At 39.8% G+C, this 21,889-nt stretch overlaps 1 protein-coding gene across 5 annotated transcripts; it reads right to left on the bottom strand.

Moving 5' to 3' along the window:
• Positions 1-1,283: 1,283 nt before the first annotated feature.
• On the bottom strand, positions 1,284-10,939 carry Tango2 (transport and golgi organization 2). 5 transcript variants are annotated; one of them, XM_022854467.2, is made up of 6 exons: positions 10,919-10,939; positions 5,193-5,499; positions 4,560-4,741; positions 3,606-3,726; positions 3,300-3,485; positions 1,284-2,621 (listed from the first exon to the last, which is right to left on the bottom strand). In XM_022854467.2, exons 2-6 carry the CDS (start codon positions 5,344-5,346, stop codon positions 2,437-2,439), a joined length of 828 nt encoding a protein of 275 aa, XP_022710202.1. In that variant the 5' UTR covers positions 5,347-5,499; positions 10,919-10,939; the 3' UTR covers positions 1,284-2,436. The 5 variants fall into 5 exon arrangements, with proteins under 5 accessions (XP_022710202.1, XP_086829526.1, XP_022710200.1 ...); XM_086973400.1 differs by lacking the exon at positions 10,919-10,939 and adding an exon at positions 8,707-10,282; XM_022854465.2 differs by lacking the exon at positions 10,919-10,939 and adding an exon at positions 8,216-8,700.
• Positions 10,940-21,889: the final 10,950 nt, after the last annotated feature.

The following is a 21,889-nucleotide window of genomic DNA, read 5'->3' as shown; positions in this document are numbered from 1 at the left end:
TCTTTTATGAAACGTGTTAACCCAAAATGCTAATTTTTTTGCATTTTTTAAAAATGCATATTTGTTTTCTTTGCATAAGGCTGAAATCTTTCAGGGGGCTATAGCATGGTCGCTCATAGCGGTACAATTGACTTAACCAATTATGTTGCAACTTATCATCTTATAGCTAGCTAATCGGTTCTTGTGCTTAACTGACCCATGCTCATAATCATGTCGTTAATATAATGTATTGATACTATTCCCTGATCATAATCGAAAGGCGCAATGTTTTTCTAGCTATTACCAAATGTCTAGTTTTTGAAATTCTCCCGCGCGATGCGCCCCCTACTGCGCAAACTGTCGTCCACTTGTTTACATAACAGTTGCGTCGTGGTGCTTCATGTGTAAGCGTCGCAGGCAGTCTTCCCCAGAGACTTTTACTGTCACGATTCGTCCGTTCTAGTTATTCTTATGCAAAGAAATGTCTGTTTAAGCTATTAATGTTCGTGATTATCTTCTAGTTTTGAAAAAAGTACTTATCTTTATTCTCGTGCTCAAAGACGTTGCACGTGCTTACCGTATTATACATACATACTTACGGGACGATTAAAAAGAATTATGCAAGCCTTTGAAATTTAAGAAAGTTATGCACGTCTCATGGAGACGCCTCGTGAAGTGTCCAAAAAGATCCGCGATCCTATCTCGAACAATTTTGTTTATCTAAAACATTCCCCTATAGAAGAGAGGCTTCCTATAGAAGAGATGGAACAACCAGTCGGGTTTATCCTTTCCTATTGAAAATGTTAGTTGTTGCACTTTATAATAGAGTGAGTTGCCAATAGAAAATTACTACTGGACACATTAAATGCCTTTTCATTTTAAGATCAGATTCATGGCAAAGCTACAAAATTTTCATCGAGGTAAGATTAATAATACAGGCGCGTCTTTTCTTTTGTCGAAAACTGCCCCATGTAAAGCGCTGAATTATAATAAAGAGAACGTTCTACTGATCTTTGTAACGGGTGCATACTGTCTTAAAGGGGATCGCATTGATTGCACGCTATCACCTATATCCGATCGTAAAGCTGTTAGATAGATACGTCGTAACTTCATATCCACCAATCTAAACTTAAATGTAAAGGCTGCCTCTTGTAAATTAGCGTGCTATTTGCGAACATCTTTTAGCAATATAGGGATATAAGTATTTTCTAAACACTTATACAAATTCAATAAAGCCAATGAAAAAAAATGATGGAATCTCTCTATATGAATTTGGGATAGACCATTGTAAGGACTCTTTCAAATGATTTCGTGCTATGTTTACAAATGGATGAAGCGGATTGTTTCACTTCAGTCCTAATATCCATTTCTTTTGTGCTTTATTACCGAAACTTACATACGTTACAAACGTATCTCGCTTTATCGTTTCAACAGTTATATAATATAGTCATATGTTCTTCAATTCGCATATAATAAAGATTATGTTAAAACGATGTGTCATTACAAACATGTCTACATGTAGAATATATTTTGCCATTTGAGTAAGACACGACTGCTTTTTGACAGTACTAACTGAAAGACTATTTGCGCTAAATAATAACGTAAGAACAAGTTTGGTTGTTTTTTGTTACTCCGTATTTTGTATTTTCTTTTTATTATGTATGTGTGTAACTTTCAGGGACGTGTTATCAGATTTGTGTACTTCGACAGCTTCTCCGATTCTAATGTTAAATACTTAGTTAAACTAAACCTTAGTAGAGATCCCTTTGTCTATTGAAGGATCGCACCGATTTCTTCGGACGCGAGCTCCATTGCGGAATTTGTACAGTTCATTAATGCATCAAACGTAGCCTTCATCTACCAAACATACGTTAATCCTCACGGCACTATCCCATAAAGTTCCATGACTTCTGTCGTCAACAGATGTGGCCTAAAATTCACACTCTGCATTTTGTATATTAGTAAAAAGCTCATATACAACCATGTTTAGCTAAGCATATTGGACAAGTTACTTACAATAATTTCACGATTACTGTTTGTGCTATATACCGATTGCGACTCTTACGTTCAATGACGTTTCGTTAACACTTTCGCATTTTTGATATCGAGACCCAGATGTCTTATCGCTCACTGGGTAAGAGAAAAATAGGCTTACATTTGAAATGGTTATTTAAGGTACGCAAACGGTATATTTGTTAACTCTAGCCTAGCGATACGTCATAACTATGTAGCTAACCAATGTGCTAAACTATCTGTAACAATCAATGTCAAATGCAGGACTGCCTGCATTGTCTATTATCATTATTATTATAGCCTATATTGTAAAACAGTTAAAAGCTATGCTAAAGATTTACGGGGCAAGCGATAACCGACGACAATAAACTAGTTATGATGAGGGGCGCAGGCCAAAACGTTTGACAAGATGGGCGATTTGTCCTATAACTTCACTGTGTGTAATCAGACATCGACCTTGAACTCAGTCTTCCTTTCAACCCACTTGCCGTCCTCGACAGTTTTCTCGACGTACAAAACACTGTTGTCACCTCGAATTAAAACCACGGTATGGGTCCGCGAGCCGTAGTCGTATTTAGGAATGTAGAACTTCAAGCAACTTCGAAGGTTGAGAATTTCTTCGGGCTCATCTGTAAGTTGAAATTTGCGGAAGAAGTGTTGCACCATAAGCAATTCAAAAATGGTTGCAGATAAATAACTGCTAATATGGTTTAATCTATTTGTTTTAATTTTTTTTTTGTGTAACATTGCAGGGAATGTATATTTTTCACTCGACGTATAGCAACGAACATTTTTTTTAAAATGTATCTTTATGAGGCTCTATCTGAATCCTGTCTGCGTATATCAAGCCTCGCTTTTAAGTATTTGATACAGTGGTACTGAGTTCAGCCAGCGTTTTTTAACTGCTGTAGAACGCGCAAAATTCATACGTGGGGCATGCGAATTCTGTCATTGGTCCTTGGTAGATACTATTTCAACCACTTGAAAACATCTGAGCATTATTTTCAGCTCCGAATTATGTCTATACAATAGCTTAGACGGATCAGAGTCCTTTCGAATGTGGTAAGCTTTCGAACAGAGTTGTAAGTATGTCGGCTGAATTGTACGAGGAATAAATACTAGTTCCCAGTCAACCATAACGGAGACAGTAATAAGAAAATTATGATAATAACCGCCGGTCCGCTTGATTTTGCAAGGACGATATCTCATGATTGTTCAGTATCTGACGACTGGTCCGGCTCACATAGTCTAGAGGATCGCTTTGCTGAAATATCCAGTCTCGTAGAATTAAGATAGCAAATGCCTACCTGTTTGACGTCGCATGAACTCATCGTTGCCGTAGCAGGTACTATCGTTCATGATTTCGAACAGCGACTCCTCAAGCTCTCGTTCAGATTTGATGTTCTTTTCAACTGCTTCTTGAAAAAGTCTCTTTCCCGCATCCACTTTTGGCCAGTTTCGGGGTAGTATGCTATTGCCAAATGCGTAATAGCCTGCTCAATAAGATATCGGATATTCACTGAACACGAATTAGAATTAGAAAGTAGATATCGCCACTGCTACGTACGGAGCAATAATTTATCCCAAATTACATTCTATTCATTGCCACTGACCTTTTTCAATTAACTGTACGCCCAGTTGGGACTTGTTGCACATGAATGCGCCCCGGCCTTCCTTCAGATCAACGCAGACAATTGTAAAACCGTTGAACTCCTCCCGGCTCTCGTACAGCGACTGTTAATAAGCTTATCTGATTACTATTGAAATAAATTAGATGGACTTATTCTACTACCGCAAAAGAAATAAGACGAGATTTCTCATACTTTTCTTGCTGACATCATACATTTAGCCTTTTTTAAAAAAGGTATAATAGAGCCTGAAAAGTTAACGACTTGTGTCACGCACACGAAAATCGGTCAGCCAGTGTCCTATTATTCAGTTCTGGCTTTGCTTCAAGAAGGGAAAAATGGAATACAAAAAAAGAAGTGACTATATGAGCATAAGAGGTTAAAGAAGAAAAACAAACTTGCACCCTCTTGTACACGAGCTATTCAATTTTTTTGCTGCATATTTCCCAGGATATGTGTCCAGAAATATAGATATTCGAAAATATCAAAAAACCCGTTTTGCTGTTTTAAGCAATGTTTTTCCGCTATCTTCGTAATCGGTTCAAATACAAATTGTAGTTGGAAACCGTTTTCGGCGTAAATTTCTCTTTATTCGAGTTAAATATAAGAGAGCCAATGAAAATAGAGTGCTCTTGGCTTGCTCAGTCTATAAAACACAGGGTCCTGCTTAAGGTAGAACCCGTTTGCATTTGACAGCCAATCCGATTTGAAAGTAGAAAAAAATCATTTTAGGCAATGTGTAGCATAGAACGGGCTCCGGTGAAGTAATAAGCGACCACGCAGCTATGTACTGCACTACCTGTTAGAGCCATTCGTAAATGAACTCAAATACAAACCTACTTACATCGAACCAAATACTTTCAAATAGTATTATTTCAGAGCAAAAGGTACGGGCTATCGTAAATAGTGAGCCAATTCAAATGTTGGAACGTTCCTCACCTGAACATATCTACTGGGTTTAACAGTTCCTTTAAGGAAATCCACAACCAAGAAACCCCGTCCCCGTTTATTGGCCTGAACGTCATTGGTCTTCTGAAGAACATTGAGTAGAGAAGCAAAACGGCCGTTTCGGTGAAAGGCCAACCACGTACCGCCTTCTCGGCCAGGCTCAAGATCCATACCTGTTGTATCGTAGTGAACATTTCACGGCAACAAAGTAACTTACTAAACGTCCAGATTTAGAATCAGTAGGCTTTGCGATAGATAACATTAGCAGACGAAAATGTCTATAGTTGTTGTTAAACGAAACAGTTCGGTGCTCCAGAAAACAACTAAATAAGTTAAGTCTGAACCTTAGACATATCCGTAGAAATGTTTACTGCTTTGGCCAATAAAAATAATAATTTATTTCACAAAAGTACAGCGACGCAGTTAGCGAGTGAATACTAAGTGACACACCGCAGTGAATAGATATATCAGCTTGTCAATAGATGGACTAATGTAAGACATTTTATTCATATTTTTGAATGTTTGCGCTATTGCGTTGCTTGATGTCATCGTCGTTTCGCTTATCTCAGTGTCTCCAACGACTGACGTTTACCTATAAACAGGATTAGTTTAAATGACAATTACCGAACTGACCTCCAATGACATCCTGGTTCTTCTGCCAGAACTGAGCATGCGCTGTGGGTCGCGTAAATAGCTCATCTCGGATACTCAACAAGATCAGCTTGTAACCTGACGGCGATCTCTCGCCCGGGTTCATATAAAATATTAGCACACACATTTTTAAGTTTTGGTGAAACTCCGCGTAAAATATGTTCGATGCTTATCCAAGGCACAACTACTGCCTATAAGCCTACACGTCTTTTCGATGATTTTGCTGCCGATGCTAGTTAGCGCAATGGTTTTCTGCTGTCCTTCGGGTTCGTCAGTGTGGCTGCAATTAATGTAATGTGGTGCGAATGTTAGCTATTGTAACGCCCAATCGAACGGTGAAATGAGAACTAGAGAAAGCTCTGGAACCAAATGCTAGGTAAACTCTACGTAGAAAAGCACTGCAATGTAACCCAGGCCATCGTCAATCCTCTCATCATATCTTGTATCCGCTCGCACGTAGAAGACCAATTTATTTTGGTCAATGTTGGTCTTTCAACGGAGCTAAGCGTGTGGGCGCACATTATTTAGATAGATATCGCTTTTTCCCTCCCTAAGAATATAAGCGAAACATCAGCTAGATGATCAACGAAGGGCTGCTGGTACTCATCGAAGATGGCATAGACAGAGGCATCTTAAGATCAGTTAAATGCTTTCGGTAATGTTCGATGTCACGGATGTTCCCACATCGTCTGTACGGTTTAACAAATTGGTGGCAATTGTTTAATTTATCCATCTCACGGCCTACTTGATGTTTGAACTTCCTTTACTTACTTTTTGATTTAGAAATGCATCTGAGAAAATATAGAATGATTGACGACAACCAGAACTGAGGTTGAAACAAAAAGATGTTAAGATAGCTGAATATTCGAAGTGATCACAGGAAATGTCATAGAAAAGAATATAAATTGATACTTTTGATATAACAGGCCATCACATTAGCCAAAATGTAGTTCGTCCTGAACGTCCCTTTACAGTTTTCAAAAATATTAAAATTGAGTAGAAAACCTTTCAAAGTAACTAATATAAATAATTAACATAAAGTTCAACGATCTAAAAAAAAAAACACTGCGTATTAAAAAGACCCTGCCAGTTAAAAGTCCAAAGCTACACTCTTGGTCATCTACGGGGATAAATACTAGATCAGGAAACATCAGCTAAAAGCGATACGACGTGTTGCAATGCTTTAAATTGCAAATGGATCGGGACATGTGATATTTTGCTGAAACGACTGCGCCTGATATATGGATTTCTGTTAGGATATTAAAACACATACTGAAACATTACTTCATATATAGCATTGTTCTACCACGGAGTACGTAGTGGCTTGTATTTTAGATACCCATTGTGACAGATACGAATGGGGCTGCAATTACACAACACCGATCGTTTTCCGCAACATCGGACTTGTGGTATTCCTATCCGTGGAATCGTCCGAAAAAACAAAGTGATCAAACGCAAATCTTCTATTAGATCGAGTAATCAAATAGTGTCAGATTCAGTGTTACGGTCGTTCGTTCCCTGAAACGTCAAGATTTTGAATTGAAGAGGACGCGGATAAATTCGCGGACGATTTATCTCTAAAGCGAAAAACGTTACGTTTTCGACGTGCTGACTCTTGTCGGGCGATGAACTAGTGATAGCGCAAAGCAGAGACAGACAGTAACCAGGAGCCTACCACAAGTAACGGCAGCAGCAATGGCGTCAACATCAACTGGCTAAACAATTCAATCCACTGCGCCGTGCAAGTCATATTAGGTAAAAGTCAGAACAAGGTAACCTGCGACTATTCGAATGCCCATGTATTTAGTTTCGCGCCCCCTCATAATTATTCGTCAATTAAGAATTTTTCTATTAAAGATTCGCCTCATATGAGACTGTAAGATAATCGGACCTCGTGTCTTAGTTCGATGACTGGCGCTAATCTGCCATTCAATCTAGCTATTTCAGTTAGCTAATGCTGCTTTGGCCTTAACTCCGTAAAGCTGTCCTGCTGCAATACTACGTAGTGGTAAGATGTCTTACCGGGGTACTGATTAACTATAGCATATTCAGCACGCTTTTTCAACCACCTTCGATGACATTATTTTCCGCAAAGAAAAATCCTACGTAGATCCCCGCTGTCCGGCTTTTGAATTTGCCGAACTATTATGACTAAGCTGGTGAAGAGTAGGTAACTCATTGTTTCTAGGATTTTCTGGGACGCTAATTTTCAGGAGCACTAATCAAAAGGTACTTTGATTTTAAATAAAAATTTAAAGCTACTGACTTTTTCGTAAAAGTACTTCGAATGTCTATCACAGGTAGACGCTGACAAAATTTCGGTCCAAAGTAGTTTGCGCTAACGAAAGCATCGATTTGTAGGGGACATTGTTGGGAACAGTCATTTCGATGACACGGCACCACTGAACTAAACATTTTATTAAAATGCTTCGAAAAAACGGGATACTTTGGAATAGAGATCCATTGGTACAAGCTGCTTACGCAAAGCAAATGACTTTGTCAAATAATAGCACAAAACATGCAACTCTTGCTGAATCTGCCAAGTGATCTCAGTGAGACCTAGGCTATCGTCACCGAAATCACGTTACTGCACAGCTGACCTTGAGTATTTGTCATTAGCTTACGACTCGTGATACAAACAATATTTACAGAAAATAGTAGACGTTTGCCACTTACCAACTGTAAATTAGTCATTCAGTGTACCACAGAGATAATTCTAGCCTGAAAGGCCAAAAGCAGGTCTACTCGAACGAGTGTTCGTGTCCAGATTAAACCCCTTGGTACGAATTTGGACCTGGTTCTAAGGACACCTCGCATACGAACCTCGATAATGTCGCTAAGCCCTATGCATATATATATATATATATATGTTCTGTATCTATCTATATTATAGTTAGCACAAAGTTTCCAAACGATGGACACAGAGACCTGTACATTATCTAGTAAGTTTCTATTTGTGTGACAGACAGCACCGTCGTTCCTTGACTCATACTCACCACCGCGGCAGAAAACGATTGCTGGATTTTGGTGGCAGTCGCGTCAACGCGATAATTGTGTCGTCGAGCACAATAACAACAATACCAGGTACTATAGCATTAGATCTGGCACTGAACGAACGACTCGCACAGAACCGCGCTATTATCGATGGACGGATCAAAGGTGACGTACTCACTAATAGTTGGATCGAATTACCTAACAGAGGCTTTCTCAAAGCCTGGTCGTTATCAGTTTAACAATCAAATCATCAACCACAGAACTCACAAAATTACGCGCTGGAAACGACGTCTAACAAATGATCGCTACACCTGGAACCTCTATGAAGCTAACAGCTGATAATGTTTGAATAGGGCAACAGTAGCTGAAGACGGCTAATCGCTATCCCGTAATTACGTCCGCATCATTATTGCGCCGTTATGACACCGGCGCGCCTGCCGCAACGACAGTGTTAACGATGTCTCATTACTGTAACAACCTATAAATATCTTACAACCAGCGTTGCTGCTCTTGCTGTTGCCGCCTTTGTCGTTCTTTTTGTCGTTATTATGATTATTATTGTTGTTATTATAATTTTTTGTCTCGTTCACGTTGCTGTTGATATTTGTGTCTGGCTGGCGCTGGCGACGTGTGCGGGTGTGTCGGACACTCTCTCATTCTGTTTCGGCCCTTTCAGCTGTAGCTACTGCTAAATTCTCTGCCGTCCAGTTGCAACGCTACTCCCGGCGAATCGTGTCGTCTGTTCCGGCGCTGAATAATGCCAACAACAGCAGCTTTGTCGACAGGGTATGCTTTCAATTCGCTGGCGGGAGACTGTAGGACAATAGCGACGACGACGACGACGACGACGGCGACAATAACAACAGGAACAATAATACAGGAGAATGCAGCTGAATTCACACCTCTGAGATTCTCGATCAAGATGAAGACACATGGCGGCGGGTGCACTCGCAAAAGGGTGCGCGGTCGGCGGCGCGCAAACCAAAACATTGTTGGATGACAGCGCCCTCTGGGTGCTCTCGATAGAGACAACGGCTATTAGAGTCTATAGTTCGATCGCAGGGAGAAGGCCGCGAAGCAGAAGAAGGAACAGGAGTGTCGCTGTCTGTGTTCTACGTCCGCTACGTGAGCCGTAATACGCTGATTCAGACGTCTGGCTCCATGAAACAAAGTGTCCACGCCCGGATTTGGACAATGAATGAAACCGCATGTGCCTGCATTTAGTAGACAAACACAGAGCAATACCAATAAAGGCTGCCATATGATATTACTAGTATCTATGCAATTTATCTGCTGTAGTTACTGTGTCGGCCTCAAAACCCTAGGCATCACAAAAAAAAGTACTTCGACGAAAGAATAGCGGTTTCTTATGTCATCTAATCAAATGTCATATTTAATATATATCTGCAAAAGTACAGTCGAATTTACAAAGTTGGTATTTGGAAAATCCACGGTTGATGTTCCTGCCCAAAGCAACTGTTCAGCGAAAACACCACTACGGATGACGCCGTATGCTGTTGAAGTTCGCTTCAGAACTTCTTTTACAGATATACGTGACGTCTGGTAAATGACAAACCCAGTGTGCCAGATAGACTTTCATATGATTAATGTCGTATCTAAGAGATGGCAGAGGCATCCGCTGACGCGAATAGATCGTAAGCACGCGAGTGTCGTAAACGAAAAGTTAGAGCAACTTCGGGGAAAGGATGAATGGTGGCAGTTTTAGATTCCTTCATGCGACAGATGTCAACTTATTTAGTGAAACAATCCCGAGAGACACACTTAACACAAAGATAAAATGCATGGCTTACCATGTACTTAAATGAAGTTAAGTGAATTGCAGAGTTTCTTAGATGTAGGGTGCGTATCCGTAAACGAGATATGAGCTCACAATGGATTGACAATAATGCTAAATCATTTTTCATCCCGTTAAGTATGGATAATTTTGAAAATTCGCATATATATGCTTGGCAGTAAAACACCTAAGCAAAGTACGTAAACCAAAAGATAAATACTTCCTCAGACACGATTATCTTGTTATATATGTTTTTAATAAGATTACGCCACGGACAGTGCAAGAAATGGAATTGGATTTTTTTTATTGTGATATTGTGAGGTAACGACTAAGATTTGTTTTGTCTGAATTCCTAGCGCTACTTGTTACCTAACCACAAATTATCTTTGTATTTAGTACTATTTTGTTGTGTACGGTACACACGGAGAGCAATAGATCTGAGCAAATGGGCTAACCGTTAATCGGTCATGCTAAAGTTACAAGGCAAAGGCTATAATGATCGAACGGATTCAACGGAATGCTTTGAACTTGACCTGCGTTTCTCTATAATTGCCGTACCTGTGGGAGCTTTTTTTTTTAGCTTTTAGCCTCGCGTAAAAACAAGCTCAATATATCTTGCGTTTTTTAGTTAGTGTTCAAAAGTCTACTGAGGCCATGAAAGCCTAAGTATGCAGGACACTTTACAAATAGGACAGGATCGGCAGGCAGAGTAGTACCTGCTTACGTGTAAGGCACCATTGTTATGGGTCGGTAGTTCCGCAAATGGCCCTATTAAGCCGTTGTCATTTTTGGTATACAAATAATACTACGAATCGTATCTACCATGTGTTCAGTAACATCTATCAGCAACTTGATTTATCGTTCAGGATGGTTTTATAATGGGTTCATGTAGCGGATGTCTCATTCTTACATATTCAATCATTGCGCTTCCACTGGGGTCCTGCGTGCGGTTCTTCGCGGTGATATTTGGTTGTTACGGTCTATGTTATTCTATGCACTTCATATCCATACAATATGCAAAAGTTAGTCCGCATCGTCCAGCGCACTGCAGACTTGTGGCTTATTACATCTAAAATACATGCTTATGATCGTGCAGCGGTAACGTGCCTGCATACTAAACTTCGGGCTAAACGTTAAACATCAGGTGCAGACGCACTACGTCGTCTGTTGGGACTCAGCCATCCGAGGAAATGCTAAACAGTAAACGTAAATGTTAATTCATTTACTATATTTAAAAAATGTATCTATATCCTATATAAGAGTGCGACTTACTTCTGCTCGTTAATAACTTTCATATACTAATTATACGAAATTCACTTGCTCGACAGTCACCAAAGTCAGCTTTCAAACGTATGAACTTACCGTAGTATAAGAGGTTTCTTTCGGTCTAAAAAGATAGAAAGTCATGACTTCCTAATTTAAGTAAGCCCTCTCAGGTTAAAGTTATGTTATTGCTTTTTGTATATGTAATATATGCCTGTGTAACCTCCCCCTTCGCCGTCCGGTTAGAGCGGAGACGTTTTGATGACATCGTTTTGTCTTATGCTAAGGTGATTTAAAATCTATTGATGGTCTGTAGCGCATGGGCGAGAAGCAGCCACCTGCCATTTCTCGTATCTAACGGAACGATGTTCATCAACTGTTCATCTATTTGAAAAGTGGGTTGTTCAGGCAGTATTGATGCCTTTACCCTTAAGTTAATCTCAACCGAAACCCACCGAAAATCGGATTGACCAGCTCTTGTCGACTCTGATATTTTCGTTAGTTTTAAGTCAGTGCCAAATCAAAGTGGTATTTAACAACGATCGATCTGCATATTGTCGTTAGAAATCCAGCAAGTATTCGTTAGATTTATCCACTTTTGCTCATAGCTATACACAAGTAAGTAATGGAGAAGATAGATGGATTACGCGTATAAATATCACCCTATCCCTAGCCCGCATCACCGGCTACCAGTGTGAAGCTCAGGTATGACTTCTCAGAAGGCCTAAAATTGTTGATTTGGGACCAGGATAGTTCACGTAATCCATTCAAGTAAATGTGATGAATGATACTGAAATCGAAACAATAATTGCGGCATATATAGAATATTTAACGTATTTCCTTTCGATAAGTAATAATGGGTCGCTATATGGGCCAGATAAATATTACGTTACGTGTTCAAGTAAGTTTAACATGAGGAAATATAAATTTCAGCTTATTTAGATAATTCGGTGCCACTAATATATAGCATAATTATTGTTATCTCAATGTATTTTCTTCTTTGTTACAGCATAAAGTACAAGCTGACGTTGGTAAGCGAACTGTGCCGGGGTTCATTCGAACCACTTAAGCTTACGCTTCACATATAATAGGAAGAGGAATCGCTCGTGCTGTTTTCGTGTTTTCTGTTGCTTGGCGAATCATGCAATTAGTAAATGTTTCTGACGCATTTAACATGAACACACGCTTTCTCCGCACTTTTTACGTTCGAACGTATAAAGGCGTCGCAGAAAAAGTAAGCAGGCCATGTGCTTGACACGAACGGTGAATGTGGCAGAGAATCGAGTATACGATATGACCCGTCAAATCCGTCTGTCTAAGCTACAATTTACCTTTGATTCATAGAGCTCTTCAGAAAGTACATAAAGTTCATAGAAAAAGTACACGCAAACTTACGAGCCGTTAACTGCTTTGCTACTGAGAGCTATCATCAACAGGGAAAAACACCCCCCTGTATGCTATCCTGACAACAATCTCAAACCTCATAACCCATATCTAACAAAGAAGTGGCCCAGGGAACAAAATGGCATCTTTATGAGTTAGATTTTTCAGCTATGTCAACATTGCATCTGATTTAAATAGTTCGATAGTAAGTTTTACATGAGAACTTTCTTTCGTAGCAAATTGCTTTTGCTCAAAATACATTTCGTCGATGTCGGCCTAATCAAAAAACATCAACATTTCTAAGAAAAAAACTCATGAAATTTAAAACGGAAGAATGTTCTGTCTATTCGACAAGCTGAGACGATATCGTGAACTAGTAGAGTTCGTGTTACTTAAAGCTCAAAATATCTCCCCGCGACACGAATGTCGTGAGCGGCAAAGATGACTGACTGTGCGAAGCCATTCTAATGATAATCTACGTCAGCTAGCTTTTCTAGGAACTGCCAATCGCTGCGGCACTTCCTTTTGCCTAAAAGTTCCGTATCCAAACAACCGCCGCCTAAACGTTACTAAGGCAAAAGCAAAAAGGGGCAAAATAAGTTTCCTGGGGGGTGAGAAGCATTTATCAAGTCGTGTTTTTCCAACTCGTTTATGTTTATTGTGTTTCCATTCGTTTATAGCAAACTTACAAGAACTGAATAGGGCAAAGAAGTCCAAAGAGACATAGTCATCCTGCCGCTAGCTTCTAGTCGAACATCTCAGCTGCGTTCTGGCCTAAAGGCTAAAGTCGTTTACTGAGAGCACCTACCAAATTAAAGGACAATTAATTCATAGCCTTATTGAATGAGCACATCAGCAGTTCCAGCGTTGCAGCGCGCGTCAACCGTCACGCGCCGTTTATGGGAAATAAGACCCATTTGACGGACGCGTATAAACTCTACGGGGCAGATAATACTTCGCTTATTATCAGTGACAGAATTTCATAAGGCCATGTTTCGTTGACAGCCTTGCAACCATGCACAGTTTGGCTAATTCGTACAAATGGACATAGGGTAAAATTAAACAAAAAATTAGGGGAGCAATAAGGAATAGTTCTATTTCTAGTTTTTCAAAATGCATTACCTAGGCCCTAACGTTAAGCGACTGAATTAATTAGTGATCACGAGTCGAAGTGATAAGCTAAGGGCATCTCCATTGATAGCTGCTTGAAGAACAGACGCCCTGAGTCTTTGGCACTGTTTCTTATTTAATCGGTACCCTACACCTCCACGAGCTGTTGCACTGCAAATCCAAGCATACAGTGCTATTGTATCGTTTGTTATGATTGATCATAATTGTTACATCTATTTCTGTGTTCATTGAATCTTTTCAACGCCGCAGTGGCGAAAGCACTCACGGACTTTATCCTAAGAAGACAACGTCGTGGTAATGCCTGCCATTACAAAGATCTACACGCGTAATGTAACATGGACAGCGTATAGTTGGAGAGGCATCTTTAGGTAATGTCCCGACGGCCTCCTATGCTGTTACGCTTAATGTCAAGAAGCCGTGTAGGCTGACGCATGGACTTCAAACAGTAGACAACCTTCTAGAGGCGTTACAGGAGGCCAAGGCAAGTCAAGTGACTGTTCTTTCATAATGGCCATTTAAAGGTTTACGATATAGAAAATGCAACTAAACATTCTCGTACCTTTCTTATGGCTTTTAATTACTAAAGATATTTTGTCGAATCGTCTAGAAATTATCTTCCAAAAGGCTGAATTGATTCGTGAAGCTAGATAAATGGATAAGCTGCAGGGATTTCCCGGGATTTGTATAGCGTTTTACGTTTTTTTTTAGCAACTACCTTATGTGAACATATCGATAGTAGGTTTCTCCGAAAGACAAAATACACAATAAATGTACCAATTTGACCGCTGAGAACCGATGGAGGACATTTCTGGGTTGTGTAAAATGTTTTCATCAGAGGCAACCATGAGCTTGCATCCAGGATTGTTTATATCTAACGGCCGCAATAACTGTGTCATTGCCATCCCATTGCAAGCATTCGTTAAGTGCCGAAATATTCAAAACATTATCATTATAAACGTATTTATATAGTATCTATAAAGCAGTACTATAGATGAATGAACATGTACTGCACGTAGTTAACGTGTTATCTCATGAGCACAACCATAAGCCGTTACGAATTTCGTTTGCCAATAATAAAAAAATGCCGTGGACTAGCGAAACAGGATCTGATGTATATGACAAATACAGAGGAATCACGCCTTGCAGGGCGGCTCCAACGACGCTTGCCATGTAAGGCTGGGATTATGATTACTATTATATATCGACTTGTTCAGTTTCGAGGCAAGCAGATTCGTTATTTAAAAAAAAAAAAACAAAAAAAAACAATCCCATAGAGGTATGGCGTTCGCAGCTCATCTCGTCAATTAATGAATCGTCTGCGTGCCACGTGACATTTTCATCAGCCGACGATGCATGACCGAAGTAACGTGCACCCTTCAGGCTACATTTGAGCCTGTTTTTGAGCTGACTTTGAGTAGTTCACGCCCTACACGCCGCAAAATAACCTATTTGCCTCAGCAAATAATGAAACAAAAAAGGTATCAGAAACGTTTGCCGTTTCAATTGATCAATCAATGAAACTTTAGCATACATTTACAATACGACAGAGATTTGCATGGAAATTGGGTCCCGTATTGTAGCACAAGATGCTAATACGTTATGCATTGTATCGTAAAAGAAAACCTAATACGTAACGCGCTTTTACTTTATGTACGACATGATCAGGGGTGAATGATCTAGATAATACTTAGCCTGATTCGTCGTCGCTGAGTAACTAATCTGTAGATAATGATCTGTTCTATACGAATGTTTTTAGACTAGACCTTGATTTTAACTGCATCATTTGTGGATAGAGAGGTAGATAGATATTTGTTATAGCTAGATTTGTGCACAAGGTCAGCTTTCACTGCCGTCGTCTGTTTCAGATGTAGAGACAGCTATCCTTGTCTGAATAAAGGTTTATCATATCTTCATTTTCATCGATTGATAATGACTGCAAAGTGTTCCGCACTAGCAGCAGCAGAAGGTACACTGTGGTCCGTCAGGGCATGGCTCAATTATACAGATCCATATTCCTGCTGTGTCTGATTTGATACTTTGTTACCGCTACCATTCCTTCGACAGGTTTATGTACTCCTGGGTCGGGCTACGAGGAAGACGAGCCCGAAAAACTCTGCGTGCTTGTGTGCCTGTGCAGCCTACGGGACAAAGGGCATATAGGTTTCGCATTTAATATTGGAACCTATATTCTATTCGTAAACATAGAGTAAGCCCTAAACGCTCTGAGCTCCTGAAATATGACTAGGCCAACAGATAAGATTGAAGCATAACTTAGCGGACTGTGCACGTCGAAAGTTAGTTTCGACTGTTTGTGTCACTGCGAAGCCTACATTAAGTTGTTATGTTAACAATCTTCGCTAAAACAAAGCATACTAATAACCAATTTAGAGCAAATAAACAATTTTGTTAATTAAGTGAAACTCTTCGAAGGAAACGATGTTGCAAGTGACAACCTCGTCGAAAAATAAAGCCATATTTTCAGTTATTATGCATTGATCACGATTCACACAAAGTCAGATCGTTCCAGATTGAAAAGAGTGTACCTATAATTACAGGGTCAGCGATCTGAAGACGAAAGCCCATCAAATGTATACTATTTCACTCAGAAGGAAGTTTCATTCAACATCGTTAGGATGGCCTACACACGATATTTAACGTTAACCTCGAAACGAAAACACCACTGTATATGTGCGAACTTTTTAGTGCTACGTCAGGAAATATTGTCTCACTGCTGGCGGGAGCCGCTATTGATTCGTTGAAGTAAGTACAACCTGTCAAACTTGTCCTGAGTTATCAGTTCCTACCTTTTTCGCGCTCCTGTCTTCAGAGGTGGCAGTCAATGACAGAATTCGAATTAAGCCTTCAAGCTAATACATTTTTCTGTGTTTTGTTAAATGGCAATTTTAATTCGCTCTCGTTGAATATGAGCTACGTGCTTAATAAACTGTACGCAGTAATAATGCGTTGCCTATGCGTAAGTAGAAAGGCACGATTCTGGCCGACCGAGCAAATTGTATTGCCTAGTTAATTATTTTTGTAAATGGCTATATACTTAATGACTATGCCGGTACGTGAGGTGGTGCTTATAGGCGTAAACAGGCTGAGAACTACATCTCTAATTCCAGTAGTTATTACCTCGCCTGAGAATCTTGACCTGCATTTCTGCTTCTGAGCGTGGATGTTCTATAGCAACAGAATATCTTTTGATTGTGATAACTGTATAGTGCATCGTATAAGACAGCTGGTTAGGGAGTGGAAAGCCGGCCTTGATAGTCGACGGAAGAACGAAAACAATATCCGCTGTGAACATGCGATTGTTGTGTAGCGTGGGCCTTATATGTTTCATTCTATCCGCTGGTTTCGCCTATGACTCTGAGTCGTCGGATTCGCAATATACGGATGAAGAAAATGCTTCATATTCTGAAGACTACACGGAAGAGGACTCCGCTGCATCAAGCAATGAAGACTCTAGAGGCGGCTTTATTAAGTGGAAGAAAAGCTGTGACTCCAGTGCAGACGATACAAATGAAGCCTCATCCGGGAGTAGCTCATGGGAAGAATCGCATGAGGACAAATTGGCGTATTTTAAACGTCTCACTCTAGGAGCCTAAATTACTCAGCAAAGCACTACCTAAATTGTGTGGGCAGTCGAGGTCACTTTGGTAAAGAGTAAAAATTTGTAAGGACTGTGCTACACTTGAGTGCACCTGCACCAAATTGGCCATTGCTTAGAAAATGAAAGGTCGTACAGAGTGGCAGGTGTTAGCGCATTAGACCGTTTTGGCATTCCAGTTGCTCTATTTTTGACTTCTGCAAGCCGAAATTAGATGTTTTCTGTTTTTTTTTTTTGACCATCACGTCCTTCATTAATAGCCACGTTTCCACTTCATAGCCTTATAGTTAATTCTTATAATTATGCTTAAGATGCCTATGAATGTTGGTACGATATGAAATCAAAGATGGCCCGTATGAGCCATTTTTAGCCGTTTTGTACGACTTCACGAAGTGCAGATAAAATATATTCAGCTCTAAGGTGCATACTTTATGACTGTAATTATCAGGTTGGCTTCTAAGCAAATATACGCTCATTTCTAGGTGAATTCGAAGTGTGGTTTTTAATTAGTAATAGAGAGAATGTTTGGTTCATTTGATTCTGAGACTACATACTTTTCTTATAAAAGCTATAGTGAAACACGCTTTATGAATCCATACGATCTTTTAACAACAGTATCCCACAAGAACTACGTTAAATTAAAGAAAAAAAAAAAAAAAAAAAAAAAGCTAGACATGTTGAATAGCTGAAATGTTATACCTAAATTTCATATCTGCGTATTTTAGCGTTTTCCCTATTAGCTGGCCCCGTGCAATTATCGGCATGAAAAACCTGGTTTGATTGTTTGGCCATCCTCGTATTTCTATTTGCCCGAGTGCAATGGAACGCATCAATGATCTTTGCGAGCTTGAATCGCTCTGTGGAATGGGCAAAGATAGACGAGCTATTACTGATACTGTACTACCAGGGGAGTAAGAATCTTGTGAAAATGCTCTTCACACGTCGTCGAAGACCTCACGAACAGCTTTGTTCATTTTAGCTTTGAGTGAGTGCTTGGCTTCTCCAATCAAACCTGTTTAACGTAGCCAGCCGCCTATTTTTTCTCTTTCGATGCTTGAACTACGATAGATAGTGCTAGATCGACAAAGAAGGCACAGTGCCTACTTCGCACTAGGACCACGTGAAGGCAGGAGGCAACACTCAGCAAGAGTACTGCGGCTGCTGCCGCGGCTGCTACTGAAAGCTCAGGAATGTCTTTGTTGTTCATTCGCTGTTCTGTGTTTCGCCCTGAGAAGATCCATCAGCGATTTGTAGATAGTGGTGCAATTTTAGCCCGTTAAGCAGATACCAATGGAGCTGGAAAATTGGGCGTAGATATAATTTTGCAACGAGCGAAACTTATACGGGCTAGAATTAGTAACCCACGGATAGCGGTGCATATAGTAAGAGATTAAACCCAACTTATCGTATCGAAATATCGAGGTCAAAAAGATCAATGAATATCTATTATACTCATTGATCAAAACGCTACGCACATTGTGTGATTAAAGAGAGTTTTGTTATCTTTTCTAGTGTTTAACTTCTCGAAAACTTATCCGCCGATTGTGAATACTGTCTGATTTGGCCCGTGCTGATGAAAAACCGACTACTTGGATAAGCTTTTCCGTACGTTCAAAATGTCAAAAAGTTATTTCGGTAACTTAAATTGGGCGCATTAGCTGGCGATGCCACTAAATCTACCGATATAGTATGTTTGTAGGTAGAAATGAAAAATGAAAATCCTTTAGGTAGTTTAAACGTACATATAATATTTTATTGTATGTCTATAAAGGTCTCATGATTGCTTTGCCTATGGGCACAAATAAGACAATAAATATAGCATGAAATGAGTGAGCTGTTACAATTTTTAGGTTTCTAATCCAATGAAACGTCATCGTCGGATAATGTTTTATTGATCGAGATTATTTGAAATGGCAGACTTTATAATATGTCTATTTTTAGAGGTGCCGAAACGCTCTTGCTTATCACTTAAGCTTATGTTCATCAGTTGATTATAAATCTAAAACTGTATGGCCCTACGTTGAAGCCGACGACGCTCACCAGCTAGCTCGGGAATGCTCAGTTGTATATGGACCTCAAAAGCCTAAAAACTTAACTATCTATATGGTAGTACTGCAAAGCCAATCAGTGAACGTGACAAATAAATCTAGGGCTCAGCAGGTTGGAATTACCATTTTAACCCATCAGCCGACCTGTCACCCTTTGATCTGTCAATACTTCAATGTCAACTTACTTTATTATTAAACTACTCATATTACTTAATTTTTTTAGAGGCGTCCCGACTTTCAGTCCGGTAACTGTCCGATTGCCTAAGTTTATTACCAAAGGCTAATATATCTACACTTTTGGAGCTTCCAACAAGTTTAGATGGTTACCAAGAGACCTTTACTATTACCATGTTCTATATATATATATATATATATATATATATATAATACAATGAATGAGTGATAGAGGGGAACCTATAGCACTGACTGTTGATTTCTATATTCAGATATTTTCTCCGAAGTCTTAGGCAAATTGGGGCGTTAACTGTCACTAAATAGTTTATCGTATATGTTTCGGTATATATATACAAGTCTCGGTGGACAGCTTTCATTACATCTATCCGGAAATCATTGCATTCAATTTGTAGTGCTGAAATCTACTCCTATTTGAAACTATTTTACCTGATTCCATTGCATTTGGCTAAAAATCGGTCATTTAATACTACGGACAAAACACTTCTTAAGCGTTGTTTCTCACTAAAGCCGATCCCATTCCTTGTGTGTTTCGGTGTATAAAAATTTAAACACGGTTCCCGACCGGCCCTGGATGTTATTCACTGACGACATGTTAACATTCGGATAATGATCGAGCATGACGGCGGCTCATGCGTAAAGTTCGAAGTACAAATGGACAACTTCTTTTCAAATGTCCTGTACTATTGCTATCGCTGCGCCTGCCGCTACTTCTGTCCTAGAGCGCCTGTCGCCTGTATCATCAGGTGGCGAGTCGATGATTCTGTCGACACTGAATCCGTCTCGTGGCGAAATCACATTGTAACGAAAGAGAAAAACCGCAACTTTATAAAATATTGCGTAAAAATAGTAAGGATAGAGTGAGCGTAGCAGATGAGAGTTGTTTTTATTCCAAACAAAGACAAAGCTGTTTATTGTCGCCGGTATGTTTCTACTCGCTATAATATCGCCTTACAACATGTAAGATGTAGTTCATATGGAAACATCGTACCTGCCGAGGGTGGATGCGTAGCATATATTCGTCAAGTTAAGAATATACAAAAAAACCGAGATGCTCAGCCCCATACGATCAACAATATATATATATGTCTAATATGCATTAACATTCTTTGTTCTACGATGCTGATCGAGAAGGAAAACGACCTTGTTGAGGTAGCCCTTATTGCTTTGACGTGTATGGGAAAATCAGGGTTTTGCGCATGTAGAATCAAAAATTAGAATATATAGCCACTTTCCCACCTATTTCATGAAATGCACCTGAGAAAAATAGAGCACAAATAAAGTAGAAGCAAAAACAAGTACAAGAGATTTAGGGTAAGAGATAGACGATGGTGTGAATTAGACCCATAATGAACGTTCAGTCGAGGAACGTTCGCTTACTTTTGCCTCTTGTCGAAAAAAAGAAAGGAAGAATAGATATTACACTTCGCCTATACGACGATTGTTGAAAATATCTGTTGTTAAATTTAACAAATAGCTTTTGTATTTCTGCATAAGGTGAACGGGCCAAACGGGTGTACAATGATATGACAATGAAACTAAGTCGAATTAGCCACGGGAGCAGTGACAGGTGGCCATACGTCCTTTCGCTGTTGACTGACATTTAGTTTGCCACGGTACAGCTGAGAAAGTCTTTGGCGTTTAGCCCAGTGGAACTCATTGCAAGGCTTCATTTCTGAAAAAAAAAAACACTTATTTCGTATAGGGGACATTTTAGCTGAACTACATCATTGTCTTTGCAGACGTACAGGCAAGTCGAGACAAAACCTGCTGACAGGGTAGGAAAGGCAAATTGTGCGACCAACAAAGCGCCAAGCTGATCCAGTTACGCTACCTGCCTATCGTCGTTCCCGTCCGACGAATGCCGACCCAGATATCGTTTAACAATGACGTCGGCTGACGATAGATAGCGTCTGTGATCTCGTAACTTGAGTGCATTGCAACGTCAGACACAGACGCACTCGTCAAAAATACGTAAAACGGAAGGAGACATTCGTAATTTCCCATAGGCTAAATCTTTTTGTTTCTTTGTTTAAGTTCGCTATACCGGCCGTGAGCTTTTCAATGACAGCATTGGAAGCCGGCCTGCCAAATAGTAAACGATCGAGTTGAGCAGCTGGCACGCACACGGCTGTGCTGTGATCCTTTCGTGAAGATAAACAAAAAGTCAAGCGATACTTAACCGGGGAGTTCTTTTACTTCTTATTAGTGTACTGTTGTTCATAAGAGCAATCTTAAGATAACTATATAT

The sequence above is a fragment of the Varroa jacobsoni genome, unplaced genomic scaffold (assembly GCF_002532875.2).
Source record: "Varroa jacobsoni isolate VJ856 unplaced genomic scaffold, vjacob_1.0 contig03461, whole genome shotgun sequence".
In the NCBI taxonomy this organism is placed as follows: domain Eukaryota; kingdom Metazoa; phylum Arthropoda; class Arachnida; order Mesostigmata; family Varroidae; genus Varroa; species Varroa jacobsoni.
This window is presented reverse-complemented; position numbering and strand designations above follow the sequence as displayed.